At 37.2% G+C, this 15,557-nt stretch overlaps 1 protein-coding gene across 1 annotated transcript in view; it reads right to left on the reverse strand.

The window, feature by feature from the left end:
* itga11b (integrin, alpha 11b) overlaps positions 1-15,557 on the reverse strand; it is a 91,062-nt gene that overhangs the window by 9,729 nt on the left and 65,776 nt on the right. The window contains exons 17-28 of the mRNA XM_030136710.1: positions 12,235-12,374; positions 11,999-12,109; positions 8,422-8,507; positions 8,124-8,328; positions 6,113-6,211; positions 3,932-4,008; positions 3,365-3,448; positions 2,310-2,409; positions 2,097-2,210; positions 1,329-1,409; positions 684-794; positions 111-206 (exon numbers count right to left, since the gene is read on the reverse strand). Coding sequence (XP_029992570.1) covers positions 111-206; positions 684-794; positions 1,329-1,409; positions 2,097-2,210; positions 2,310-2,409; positions 3,365-3,448; positions 3,932-4,008; positions 6,113-6,211; positions 8,124-8,328; positions 8,422-8,507; positions 11,999-12,109; positions 12,235-12,374 — 1,304 coding nt within the window. The remainder of the gene's footprint in view (positions 1-110; positions 207-683; positions 795-1,328; positions 1,410-2,096; positions 2,211-2,309; positions 2,410-3,364; positions 3,449-3,931; positions 4,009-6,112; positions 6,212-8,123; positions 8,329-8,421; positions 8,508-11,998; positions 12,110-12,234; positions 12,375-15,557) is intronic.

Consider the following 15,557-nt stretch of genomic DNA (forward strand, 5'->3'; position numbering starts at 1 on the left):
ATATGGGTACAATGCTGCTGTTGCACCATGGGAGGGCGCTATCGCACAATGGCACCACAGGTACAATACCACTAATATTTATAAATTTATATTTGGAAGTAGAGTTTCACCTGTCGGATGGGACTGTCCTCCTGCAGGAACATGGGACTGGATGTCTTCAGTTGAATGGACGCAGCAGTCAACAGCTCTAAGTTCTTGAAGTTCACCTGAAATGGAGAAACGTGGTTGTGAGAGAATGAAACCTGCACATTAACCTCCTGAGACCCAGGAAAGTACAACTTTAGGCTTTTTTTAAATAAATAATTGCCTATATTATATATATTGCCAACAGTTTTTTCTGATGCATTTTTTTATTTTTTTTTTTTATGCAATGTCCTTTCTGGTGGACAGTTTTTTGTTTTTGTTTTTTGTATAAAGTTGGGAAACTCTTATCCACAAACATGGTCAGAAAACCCATAGCTGGGTCTTTGGAGGTTAAAGACCTCAGATGCACCGTGGAGACTATTATTACAGTAACACCTCAAAATGTACACAGGTTTTGGCTCTTGTATGACATTAATGAAAACATGCAGAGCTTTTGAAGACATTTAGTGATATTTTTCAGCATTTCTTTTGGAAATGGGTGGTTTTCTATGTTTTTTATTCATTAAGAAGTTAAATTGACTGGATGAGTTGAGGCTTACAGCGAGCAGAGCAGGACGCTGAAGTCTTCCTCTGATGATCACCTTCAGTTCTCTGGAGGCTGGCACAGTCAGCCTGCACTGGACTGCCAAGCTCATACTGTTACTCTGATTCTACAAACACACGTTCAGTAACACAAACACAATCAGTCAAATCAATCTAATTTTAGTCAGATAGTGACAAATCATAACAAAAGTTACAGTCGCGGAAAAAATTATTAGACCATCAAAAGTCATCAGAAACATTGGTTATGTAATCCAGTACTAACTCCTGTGTGTATCATGTGACTAAAACAGACAGAAAAGAAAACATTGAATCCCTAAAAGCACTGTTTTTGTCAGTACAATGCCATAGATACTGATGTAAGAACTGAAGTGATTTTGGTTATTATCAAGAAAACATGAAAAATGTCTCGATATCAGCTCTGAAATTAAACTCTTATGAGCTATTTTTGTTGTTATCATTATATTTGTCCAAACAAATGTACCTTTAGTTGTACCAGGCATTAAAATGAACAAGAAATTAAAGAAAACAAGGGTGGTTTAATAATTTTTCCACAACTGTATCTCATGAAAAATGTGATTTTCTTCAATGTAGATGCCTGTGTGTACTGATCCTGGTAGCGGTTGTTTGTGTGCCAGTCTTACCAGCTGGGAAAGGTGAGTCAGGTCCTCAGGTGTGACCTGACTGGTTGATGTAAACTGAGGCAGGGTGCAGGACCCTGCTACCTGATGAAAGGAGGAAGAGGAGGGTTGAAGTTTTTGTGCTGAAGTCAATTTTTAAAGCAGCCATTTGAAAAAAAATTCTTTTTTTTTTTTTTTTTAATTACTATTTCAGATTATACATTTACATAAACATGTACTTATACATAGCCACACAAACACAATATATACAAACAAATTATACAACAAACCTACAAACCTATTAAACCCCCCCAAAAAAGAAGAAAAACCCCCAAAAACAAACCAAAACCAAAACAAAACCACAACAAAAAAACCCCAACAAGATAAATAATGTTATCAATTCCTCTTTACAAAACTCAGGGCTGATTAAGAGTTAATATAATGTAAACTAACAACACATTTCTCCATCAAGAGGACATAGGACACAGCAGGACACTCTTGTTGACAGTAGAGAAAAAAGGATTCCATTGCTGATAAAACAAATTAATTTGTCCACGAACGGAAGACTTAATCTTTTCCAACTTTAAAAAGAAAAGTAAATCATGCACCCATTGTACAAAAGTGAGTGGCAGAGGTTCCTTCCACTTAAAGGGAATCATACGACGGGCCAATAGTGTACAAAAAGCTATCGAAAGGAGGAAGAGGAGGGTTGAAGTTTTTGTGCTGAAGTCAATTTTTTAAAGCAGCCATTTTGAAAAAAAATTCTATTTAATTTTAAGTTTCTCGTCATACCTGGTCGATGGTGTAGTCTGTGATGTTGACCAGCTGGTTCCCCTGTTGAGTTATGGCCCAGATGTCGGCCGTGAACAGCAAATCCTGCACAGAGAAGATGCCCAGGTTCTGGATCTGCAAAAAGATACAAAGATGCATCAGACAACCGGACCACATGGGGATTTAATAAGTAGATGGTGTAGCAGTAAAGTGATGATGTTTTGTGATACATACATGATAAGTGAGGTTGAAGCTGTTTTCTGTTTGATCCCAAGATGAAGAGGATGAAGAGGAGGAGTCGGCTTTGATTTCAAAGCGAGGAGGGTTAGGGTCTCTGGCAGGAGAACAAATATTTGTGATGAAAATACATACTTTGGTTTTTGATCCTCCTGAAAGGACCATCATAGCAAAATATTTCCTACTATTAGTTATGAAATTAGTGGCATCTGTAAAAAATTATAATAAATTATTATTTGAGGAAAGGAATAGTTCAAGTCAATTCAACTTTATTTATAAAGCGGTTTTCATGCACAAGGCAGACTCAATGTGCTTCGTAACAGGTATATAACATAAAAAACAATCATAAAAAAAGAGAGTGCAAGTAAATAATCATATGTGCACACTTAAAGTCGTACATGCACACACACAACTCAACAGAACGCTGTCAAAAAAAGGTACATTTTTAACCTGTTTTCAAAAATGGCTACTGATGTGGCAAGTCTAATTGTATCAGGCAGGGTGTTCCATTTTTATGGGGCATATCCACTAAAAGCTGCCTCCCCTTTCTTGGGTCTGGTGTGAGGGACGAGTAAGTTTCCACTGCCTGTTGACCGAAGTGTTCTTGCTGGGGTGTAAGTGATGAGCATATCTGTGACGTATGAGATGCAAGCCCATGTAGTGCTTTGTAAACCAGGAGCAGGATTTTAAAATCGATTCTTGTTTTAACGGGTAACCAGTGCTAGGATTTAAGAGTGGGTGTGTAGTTATTGTCTATATAATGTGAAATATATAACTGAAGTGTGACCCAATTTTATTTACCATCCTTTTTTTTAATCATTTAGTTTCAGGAATTTCAGGTAAACAATCATGTAAATTTATAAAGGAGACATGAGCTCATATTGTAAAATAGAATTATGTGGTTTTGACTGTATATTTTTATTTTTAGAAACTACAAATTAAACCACAAAAAAGAATCGATGATATGAAGTGATTGTTTCATCATGTATAAATACATTTATAGTATAAAAATGTAACTTCTGATTAATTGAGCTGAATATCCTGTTGCTCACCTGATGAAGAGGAGATCGGTTTGGTACTTCAGAGGGAGGAAGATGTCGTTGATGTTGTCGTCAGGATAGCCCTCCTCTCCCTCACTAAGGAATACAGGCACAATAGGATTAAATTTGTGCACCTAATGTTTAGTGAAAGATCCTAGATCTGCAAATTTAAAGGTGGGGTAGGAGATGTTTTCCTGGAGCATTTTTTTTACTATATTGCTTAAAATCCCATTCACACCCCGATTACAACCAATTAATTAAATGCTCTAACACAATAATAAAAATTTTTGTCACCTGTGGAATGGACAGGACTGAAAAAACACCATCCAATCATTTTAACCGGCCCATCGAAATGATTAAATGATGTGATGATATGTCTATCAAATTCAACTGGCATTTGTCCCTCCCCCCTCTCCCCCTCTGTGAATACAATCCAGTATTCTGGAGGCGTGGCTTTGGGAGGAAGTCTAAAGAAAGGGGTTTGGACTTTTGAATTGTGTATTTTCAAAATGTAGCTTGCTCAAACCATTTTTCCAGGATCTCCTACCCTACCTTTAATGACTTTAGTTTCAGTCTCACCTGGTGGTTGCCATGACAACCCGCAAGTGGTCCAGAAAGATGGATCGACTAAACTCAAACTCCAGATGGAAAGATACCTGAAAAGGAAAAGAGCAGATCAGCATACATCTGGCATATGTCTGAAATGTTCCTCATTTGGACAGACTCATATTCACTCACAGATCATGAAGAGCTGAAAAAACAAGGGAGAGTTAGAAGAAAATAAAATCTTTACAAACTGCAGCCAATTCTTTTCCACTCTAGTTCTCTTTCATGTGTGATTTCTGATGTGTTTGCATGTTGAGGCTGAGCTCTGACTGTATTGACATGGATCTTCAACAAGTAAATCATTTTGCTTTGGTGCTTTCAGAGTCTCTGATGGTCTCTGATGGTCCCTGATCGTCCCTGATGGTCTCTGTACGTGGACTGAATCTGTGTCTTGTGAGTTTCCCTCCGGCTACGTCTCACCTGATGTAGCCACCAAAGCCTTGTTAGGAGGAAGACGCCAATAACCTGCACCACAGTCTGGACCAATAAAGTGGACCTTATTCAGCCAGGCATCTGTGAAGTGGGCCCTCGGGGGGTTCACAGTGAAGGGCGGGGCCGTGATCATGTTTACAGCGACAGTCATTAGGCTAATGAAGGATGTGAGCTGATGGCTGTCAGTCCTAATGTGTTCCTCTGCTGTCTAATAACTATCATTAGTCTGAGTGCATAACAAGTATGTGTATAAGTTAGTCGACTTACACCTGTTTATTCACTGGTTTACAGTATCAGCAAACAACTGAAGAATTATTGGTGAATTATGGTTTAATTAATATAATTTATACCATGAAACCACTGGCCGCTGCTCGTTTTTCAGAGAGGGGAAGCTCGTTGTCGGCTTACATAAAAAAAAAAAAGTCATACATCAACATAAATTTGGCCCTCCGTTCCTTTTTAAGAAAATGGTCAGTGTTTTATTTACAGTGCAAGAAATGAACAAATAATTTTGTAGTGGTTTCTCTCTCGATTTCACAGCAGAATGTGCAACGGTATTAAACTGAACTCTGTCAAGTGAAGGAGTAGATCTCAAAATAGCTGTCAATCAAATGGGATTCAGCCTTTCGACTGATCCTCCAATCAGCACGTGGAAGCCTGGCATCCAGCCCAGCCGAGCTCCGCCCACAGCTCCATTCACCCCCAGAGACGCTGAGCGTCCGGGGGCGGGACAACATCGTGGCATTTATTCAATTACCATCCAGTTTTGAGGCGATGAAAAAAAACTGTTCTACTCAGTCCCACTGAAGTGCATGGACGCTGAACGTCTACGGACAAATGCACTGAGCAGAGATCGTATGAGAAAACAGCACATCGGGAATGTATGAGAGGTGAACAACATCGAGTCTGGTGATTTGTGATAAAGCTGATCCTGAACGAACTCGTCTGTGGGATGAACGTGTTCTAACACATTTGTAGTCAATTAAATGTCAACACAACCGTACATATTTAACCATTAAATTTTCGTAATTTTAGGGGAAGCTGAGCTTCCCTTGCAGTCTATGAGAAATCGCCTCTGCATGAAACTGATCTCAGCAATGCCATGAATGTGGTGGTAAAGGAGGATTGGACTGTGATTTGTGATGGTTTTTCAGTTCACTGAATACTCATTTACAAAAGAATAAAGAAACAATACAGCTAAAATAAAACAAAATAAATAACAGCGGTAAAAAGCATGAAAGGCAATGCAATAAATCAGTAAAATCTAAAGAATAATTGCTATAATTAACATATAAACAGACTTAGAAGTACCTGCACCTGCAAGTAAAATGTAATACATATGTATGGTCCATAAGTTTAATTTAAAATGTTAGAAGAATAAACATGAAACATAAAAACGTGTGAAAAAAAGTAAGACTTCATTTTCAGAACTGTCAACATTATATAACTAGAAAAGCACTCAGAGAGCTCAGACTTAGGCAGATCAGCCCCCCCCGCCCCACAAGATCACCACCAAAATGTCATCATTTGCTCCTTGTGCCAGTATCAACATTTCCTGAAAATTTCATCAAAATCCGTCCATAACTTTTTGGGTTATCTTACTGACAGACAAACGAACAGACAAACCCTGATGAAAACATTAGCTCCACCAGTCTGAGTACATTAGATAAGTTCCACATTAACAGACATATTTAAAGGTTGGTGTTTTTCTGGAGCACCTACCTGGGATAAGGACTTCATGAAGGGAGCACTGATGTTACAGCTCCTCCTAGTGGCCAGTCTGTCCTCAGAGGAGCATTCAATCTGAATATCTGATTGGTCCTGAGGGAAAGTGGGAGGAGCATAAAGCCATCACAAATTTCGACTAGTAGGAGTTAACGCTGTATTTTAAATTGCATACATGTGATGTGAATATAACTGTGAATAGAACATGTACACACTGTCACTGACATTTATCACAGAAACATATTGTTTTTCATATTTATAAATACTTTTTTTTTAAAGGGTGTGGTTTACCATACATAGTATTATCTACTCAGTACACCAGCACATACTCATTGAACATGACTTTGTTACTTTTTTACTTTATACTTATGCTGAATATGCTAAATGTGACCTGCATTTTGTTATTCTTACATAAACAAAATTGTACCTTTTATTAAGCAAGAAATTAAGATATTTACCACTCAGTTAAGCACATTTTTCTTGACTAGCTTCCTTAAGACTGGAATGAAAGTCTAGCCGCTATGGGATTAAGCTGAAACAAAAAAATAAATTCATGTAAGTGTGTTCTTACTACCCACGGTGCACGATTAGTAAAAAGAGTAAATAATGACGTCTTCTGGTTTGAAGTCAGTAGTTTGTGATTTGACTGTTACAATATTGGTTGTTTGAAGCCAGATATGACCATATATGGATAAAAGGGGTGGATCCCTTGGGGTCAGAGGTGAGCTAATGCTAAGCAGTAGCTTACTGACTGAAACAGTGAACTTCATGAAGTATTGTATACAGGGGCATCGCTAGGACTTGAAAACATCCGGGACTTAAAAAATTTACATAATGTGAAAACAAATTTCTGACTGTTCATAAGATGGGGGGGTGGGTGGGGGAGGGTTCTATGTACTGTGACGTACCTTAGTTTGTAACATGGGGGGGAGGGGGATGCACGCACAATGGGAGAAGCTTTAGGATGATGGAGATCAGTTACAGTACGTCACAGTCTCCAAACACCATAAAAGTCACCGGTAGCACCAGAAACAGTTGCTAGATTTGTCGCTATTCACTTAAAAAAAAAAAAAAAAAGTCACCAAGAGGGTTTGAAAAGTCACACCCCACCCTGTTCTCCATCCCATCCATCTCTCTCTCCTTTCTCTCGCTCTCTCAAATTTCCCTCAGTATGCACGCACAAGGTACACGCATGGAAGTATAGCTGCAGGTGCCACTGATGAAGGGGACACGTATTTACTCAGATGCTTATTTAAAAAACAAAACGGTGTGCTCAGAGACCCAAGGCTACTGCCAAAACACCTGGGGCTTAAGCCCTGAATGCCCAGGTCTAACAATGCCCATGGTTGTATAGCAAAGTAATTTTTTAGTCTTGTTTGTAGACTTTTTTTTACCACAACTTTGATTGAAAAAAGTGAAACTCTGAACTCTGATTCGGCAGGTGAGCTGTCACACAAACCTGTCAATCACAGGCCGACACTGCAGACACTGAAGCAGCAGTCACAGATTTACAACTGTATGATACTCCTACATCGGCTGAGCTCCTTTACCAATGTTTCATTCGATCAAACCCTGATATTTAAGTTAGAATTGATAGATAAGTTGTGAAAATGGTCTCATGTCTTGTTCTTAAAATAAGGAAAACAATCCTGTTCCAGTTCTTACCGGCCAAATCAACAAAAACATAAATTTCACCTCCTAGAAACCCATTTTTCTTTCATGAAGTAAGTTTTTGCAGTACACTCTGTTGGAACAGTGTCCAGACTTTGTTTTGCACCTGGATATCTCTGCTTTGAAGTGTGCACATTTGACCCCTCTACACCATTCCTCACTGCCTTCCCAGTAATGTACACAGAACCACTAACAAAGCTCCTAGCCAAACTTTCAGCGCCATAAATATTGCATAAAATGAAATCAAGATCATCACAAAGCAGTAGCAGGTTGGATAACTGTGTTAGTACTCAGACTCTCAATGACAGGGAATCCTTTTATCCCTGTAAATCAGCACCTTTACGATGAGGCTGGAGAAGATGAGGTTGGAGGAGGTGGAGATATTGATAGTAGCTCCGTATGCGTTCTCTCCCCGGTTCTCCAATCGGGCAAACACTACCATCCTCCTGCGGCTGCTCTCCACCACGTACCCCAGGCCCTCAGACGCCCCCTTTTGGCCACACAGTGACCAGGCAGCACGCTCCCCAGAGCTGCAGAACTGTCTTCATGTGGGACAGAAACAGTTATTTTGCTTCATTTACATAATTTATACATAATCATCATCATGCATGGCTTTATAATAAAGAGTCACTGACTGAATATTCATGAGGTCGGTTTGGCTGTGGAGAATCAGGTCTGGGGTGCAGGTGTCTTCCTGCTCACAGCCATTCCAGAATGGAAGCTGTGGAGAGAAGCAACTTTATTTCTCTACGACGAGACTGTGGCACCAGAAACACATTAATATGATGCCACATTTCTCAGCCTTGCTTGCCACCATTACAACTACGAAAAATATATCTTCTGGGTGTGATCAAATCTGTTTTTGCCTGTTTTTTATGTAATTTCATGTAGTTTTTGAGATATGTAACCCATGAAGACCCAGTGCTTCTTCTGTGGCAGTTCCCAAATGAATTTTTCTATATTTTTAATCATTCTTAATTGATTTATCACCATTTATTATAATATCATCCTCCGTATTTTGTGTTTTTTTTCCGTGAAAATCAAGTATTTTCTTATATTTGATTTTATAATCATGTAGATCACAGGTGTCAAACATGTGGTCCGGGGGCTAAATCTGGCCCGCCAAAGGGTCTGGCCCACGGGATGAATTTGTGAAATGCAAAAATGACACTGAAGATATTAACAATCAGTGGTGTCAAAATCATTTTAATTCAGGTTCCACATACAGTCTAATTAGATTTCAAGTGGGTCAGACCAGTAAAATATTATCATAATAACCTATAAATAATGACAACCCCAAATTTTCTCTTTGTTTTTTTGGTGTAAAAAAGTAAAATTACATGAAAATGTTTACATTACCAACTATACTTTTACAAAAAATGTGAATAACCTGAACAAATATGAACAAACAGAAATGTCTTAAGAAAAGTAAATGCAATTTTATCAATATTCTGCTTGTTACTAAATGTTTTGTGAGATTGTAACACACGTGTAAATGATAAACTGATAAAAATGAGGCAGAATATTGTTAAATGTTAAAATTGCACTTGTTTTTTTCTTATGACAATTCAAGTTGTTCATGTTATTCAGATTTTTAAGGAAACTTTGCAGATGTAAACCTGTTCATAATAGAATTTTACTTTTTTCACCGTTATTATTTTACTGGTCTGGCCCACTGGAGATCAAATTAGGCTGAATGTGGAACTGAACTAAAATGAGTTTGACCCCCCTGATGTAGATATTCATAAAAGATCAGATTAAAGTTGTGTTTTATTATATCAGAAACAGAGAAAACTGAACAAAATACATAATTAATCGAATGTAAATCAAGTGTGTCCATCCACTGTCATTGATCCAACTCCATGGATTTTACTGGTGAATCAATGTTGTAGAAGATGACGGTGTTTCCACGTTCACTACGGAGCCTCTGAACGTCCAAATGGGTCATATCTGATGACCATGAAAATATGACAAACTGTATTTTACACCAATTATTTACATGGACTGATAGGATTAATGGATCAACAGGTGTTAAACAGTTTATATCAGTAGATGGTTTTGGTCGATAGTGGCTGTTTGGGTCTTTATGGGTTAAAAGAGGAATAAGTAATTCAGCATCTTCAGAAGAAAGTAACTGAGACCAGCTTGAAACATCACTAGATTATGTTGCTCATTAGTTTACATGTTCCTGACATCACTATGTAACTGTTGATATATTAGTAGTCTAATCAAACGTGACAAAGAAATTCCACAACAAAAAAAAGTTGTCAGTGATTGGTTTAGTCAAACTGGATCAGTCCAAATCTGTTTTTATCCAATAAGAACCTCCAGATTTTTTTCAATGCACACATAGGATGGTAGTGGACTGTTAAGAGATATTCAATGAATTTAACAAAAAGTGTATTAGGTTTCTTACTTCACCTTTAAAGGTGAAGTGTTTTTTGTTTTTGTTTTTTTGTGGAGGTTTGGCAGTGAAATACAAACACACACTCAAAACAAAAAGTATTGTGAAGTCACTAGTAGGAAAGGGTAAACATTTTCAATTTTTTATCACAGAGAATAGAATAGAATAGAAAAGAACAGAAAAGAACAGAATAGAATAGAATAGAATAGAATAGAATAGAATAGAATAGAATAGAATAGAATAGGCTTTATTGTCATTACACCAGTTGTGCAACAAAATTGCAGGTGGTCTCTGCCAGCGACAGTGCACTTACGTCTAGACATGTATTAAAACAAAAATATACAGGGTTGGGAAGCAAAATTTACAATGAACATTTAGTTGTTTTTTCTAAGCAGGCACTACGTCAGTTGTTTTGAAACCAAACATATATTGATGTCATAATCATACCTAACACTATTATCCATACCTTTTCAGAAACTTTTGCCCATATGAGTAATCAGGAAAGCAAACGTCAAAGAGTGTGTGATTTGCTGAATGCACTCGTCACACCAAAGGAGATTTCAAAAATAGTTGGAGTGTCCATAAAGACTGTTTATAATGGAAAGAAGAGAATGACTATGAGCAAAACTATTATGAGAAAGTCTGGAAGATACTATTAAAGAAGAATGGGAGAAGTTGTCAATATTTGAGGAACACTTGGCAAGTTTCAGGAAGCGTGTGAAGGCAGTTATTGAGAAAGAAGGAGGACACATAGAATAAAAACATTTTCTATTATGTACATTTTCTTGTGGCAAATAAATTCTCATGACTTTCAATAAACTAATTGGTCATACACTGTCTTTCAATCCCTGCCTCAAAATATTGTAAATTTTGCTTCCCCACCCTGTATATATATATAAACTGTAAAATAGTGTGCAATCAAAAATACTGTATTTGCTAATTAGAGGCATACTGTATGAATGGGTACAATTTTACAAATATAAAAGTAGTATAAAAATGTGCAAAAGTACCAGTGTAAATAATGTAAATATACATGTACCAGACATGAGGCACTTGTTCTGTGACATAGGGTATGAATCAAGGTTATTATCATTAACGAAAACTAACAAAATGACGAAAACTAGAATTGTAAAAACATTTTCGTTAACTGAAATAAATTAAAAACTATAATTAAAAGAAAAAAAAAAACATAACTAACTGAAACTGTATTGTGTGCTTACAAAACTAACTAAAATGTATAAAAACTATGGATAAAATTCCCTTCGTTTTCGTCTTTTGTCAATGTCGGATTGATACAAAAGCTATTTATTTTGCTCTAGCAATTTTAGCTAGCAGCACCGTACAGTACTTCACAGTCCGTCACTTCTCGGTACTTGTTGTTTAGAGTCGTCTTCTCGTCCCCACTCTACCGCCAACATGGAGACTAAAGTTGGGAGAAAGCAGCAGAGTCCTGTCTGGGATTTATGTGAATACGACAACAGAGAAGAAGAGAAAAGAGACGACAAAACTAAAACTAATACTAAAACTAAACTAAAACTAAGCATTTCAAAAAAAATTAAAACTAATAAAAACTAGCAAACCTGCTCTGAAAACAAATTAAAACTAACTGAATTAGAGAAAAAAAGTCAAACCTAAATAAAACTAAACTACAATGAAAAATCCAAAAGTATTATAACCTTGGTATGAGTCAAAGCTGTCCAGTTGGAATCAGACCAGAAGCGTTGCAGGTCATGGTAGATGTCTTTAACCACTGTCATACTGATGTAACACATGATGTCAAATACTCCGATCATCCAGGATGGACTCACCTCGACTCTCAAAGTGCTCGGCCAATCTGGGTCCAAAACCGGTCCCTCATCTTTGTTTTGCAACCCTGTTTCCAAGACAACTGCAATGGGACGCCCATAATCCATTGTCTCCTGATGATGTTAGGAACCAGAGAGACATGATTTACAGTGTATTTACATAATTTTATACTCCCGTCAACCTTGGGCTATTAAACAGTATGTATTTGTTTTGTTTTTTTCTGTGAGATCAGTCTGACCTGGACGAAGAAGCCAAGGCGCTGACAGTTCTGACGTCCAGCCCGAAGAAACAGATTCCTGGGTTGCTGTCGGCCTGATTCATCCAAGAGAGCGCGAGGAGGAAAGCGTCTTTCATCCAACACCAGACTGAACCAAGCAGCTGGAGGAGGAAGAGGAGGATGAAGGCTTAGCAGACAGAAAGCAGTCCAGTATTATCTAGCTCCTGCTCAGCACACTGACGCTTAAATACACAGTTTCCACTAAGTTCTTAGTGAGCTTGTCAGTGTAAACCACACCGGTAAGAAAAGCAGTGCTGAAATGTGCCACTTTCAGTTCCTGAAAAGTTGGCAATGTGAAGTGAATTATTGAGTGTTTCCATCAACTACTGCTATGTTATACTACTCAAGGGGAAATAGTACCAATACCCCTCAAACAAAGACACATTTGTTTTCAGTGTTCTGTGTGAAATCTAAAAGTGCTACAATGAATGAAGAATTTTTATCATTTCCTTTAGGTATGATAATGATAATGTGGCACATTTCAGAAAGGGTTCCTAGCTGGACTCAAATAGGTGTATGGAATCGGATCTGTGTCATTATGATGACGTAAAAGACTGAGATTTTCTAAAAGAGACTAACGCATAAAGTCCCAGTTCTACTTATCTGGTAGTCCCAAAATATTTTTTCCTTGTCTATTTTCCTTTTTTTTGCTGATCTTTCACCATTTATACTATATTATACTCTGCACTTTGAGTTTTTTGCGTGAAAATCAGGTATTTTCCTAGATTTAATTTACTGATCATGTAGATGATCATAAATACTCAGATTAAAGATAAATGTTATATCAGAAATAGAGAAAACTGAAGAAAAAGTAAATTTTTCAGCAAAGATACCATTATCTGAACATAAACCAAATGTGTCCATTCACTGTCATTGATCCAACTCCATGGGTTTTACTGACGAATCAATGTTGTAGAAGATGACAGTGTTTCCACGGTAACTATGGAGACTCTGAACGTCCAAATGGGTCATATCTGATGACTATGAAAAGATGACAAACTGTATTTTACACCAATTATTTACATGTATTGATAGGATTAATGGATCAACAGGTATTAAACATTTTAGATCAGCAGATGCCTTTGGTCGTCAGTGTCTGTTTGGGTATTTATGGGTTAAAGAAGAGAAACTTCCAAACAAAATAGCTGACTGACTTTACCAGCTACTGTATGGTAACAAGTTAGAGTGTTTAGGCTGTCCATGTCAAAATTCTAATAAATAATAAATAATTATTATATATAATAAATAATTTGAATCTCTGTCCAATCCTTATTTCTGTTACAGTTTTGATTATATTGATTCCATATATTGACTTTTCCTGATGTGCAGCTGTTATCACAGTCTTTCAGATACATAGTTTCTGAAGGCAAATACAACTATGGTGCTGAAGAAACAAGAGTAAAAGTATATAAAAGTTACATGTAGTGTCATTTTGGACTATGTTTTTAATAACATGCTGTAGAACACAGGTGTCAAACATACGGCCCGTGGGCCAAAACCGGCCCGTGAAAGGGTCCAATCTGGCCCATGGGATGAATTTATTAAATGCAAAAATTTCACTGAAGATATTCACAATCATATTAGTTCAGGAGACAAATTCAGCCCAATTCAAACTCAAGTGGCTCAGATCAGTAAAATACTATCATAAACAAAACATAAATAATGACAACTGCAAATTTTTCTCTTTATTTTAGTGTAAAAATGTAAAATTACATGAAAATGTTTACATTTACAAACTATCACTAAAAATGTGAACAACCTGAAAGGGTTCAAGAGAAATAAGTGCAATTTTAACAATATTCTGCCTGTTATTAAATGCTTTGTGTATTGTTAGATCCACTACGATCTGTATGTTTTAATGCACATATGCAAATGATCAGTTGAGGCATAATATTTTTAAAATTGCACTTATTTTTCTTAGTGCATTTTAGTTTGTTCATGGTTGTTCATATTATTCACATTTTTTAAAAGAACGGTTTGTAGATGTAAACATTGTCATCATTTAATTTTACTTTTTTTCACTCTAAAATGTAGACGTTAGACATACAAAGTCTGGAGTTGACATTATTTATACATTATTATTTTACAGATCTGGCCCTTTTCAGATCATATTGGGCTGAATGTGGCCCCTGAACTAAAATGAGTTTGACACCCCTGCTGTAGAACATAGAGGAAACAGCATAATAACTTGTATTTTCTTAACACTTCACAGCAGTTGAAATTGTATAAATAAATTTGGACATGTATATATAGAAATAGTAGAAATTCATTAATATCTCTAACATCTTTACAACTTTTGTCATTTTTGGCTACATGAAATCAACTGCTTATACAAAAATCTACTATGAATGAAAGTTTGGCATGGATTTGAGTAACTCTGGGCTTGACTCAATTAAAAGCAAGTACATCTGCTGCTTATATTGAGTGTTTGTGTCTGTGTAGATGTGTCAGTTGAATATGAAACATATGTGTTATTTGTGAATGCAGCATTTAAATGACTAGACCAAATTCACTACTGCCCTTTTTTTTTGCAAAGTAGTGACTTGTGTCCCTGATTACATCTTTAATGGTATAAATGCTTGTTTAGTTAAATGAAATATGATGCATTTCCTGCTTCCCGATTCGTAGCTGGATGCTGATGCTCTGACAGAGCTCACTCTCATCTGTTTAACAACTGAAGTTGGATTTGATTTATAAGTGCACAGACAGCTGAGGTAAGTTGCTTCACTTATGCAAAGTTCATGCTAGAAATGCCACGTCTGCAATTGAAGAAGGTCATGTCTCGAAGCAAAGATTCCGATTTCATGAACTGGTTCTGTCTTCAACTATCCATAGGAGCATGTTTGGAACATGTGGCCCGTTGGTATGTGTGCTTTCATGCATGTGTGCGATACATGTGTGCATGTGCGTGTGTGTGTTTGTAATTCAGTCCAGATGATCAGGGTGACGATGAAGAGCTGATGAAGATGAAGAAGAGAGGAAGGGATGGAGGGGTGGAGAGGGGAGGAGTGACACAGTTTAACGGCGGCTGGCTGGCGTTAGCATGTTAGCGAGGTTTCCATGCAGCCGGCCTGAACATCTGAAGCTAATTACACAGAGACACGACAACAGAGCGGCTTCACAAAGCACTGTGGGGAATCTGCAGCGTGGAAAAGACCACGACAGGACTTTCCACCTACAGACGATCAAAAACTGTAAAGGTTGTGAGAGATGCTCACAACCTAACACACATATGGGCAGAGCTGATCTTTTAAAAACTGAAGAATTATCAGTTGTTCATTAAA

This window comes from Sphaeramia orbicularis, chromosome 6, assembly GCF_902148855.1.
Source record: "Sphaeramia orbicularis chromosome 6, fSphaOr1.1, whole genome shotgun sequence".
Classification (NCBI taxonomy): domain Eukaryota; kingdom Metazoa; phylum Chordata; class Actinopteri; order Kurtiformes; family Apogonidae; genus Sphaeramia; species Sphaeramia orbicularis.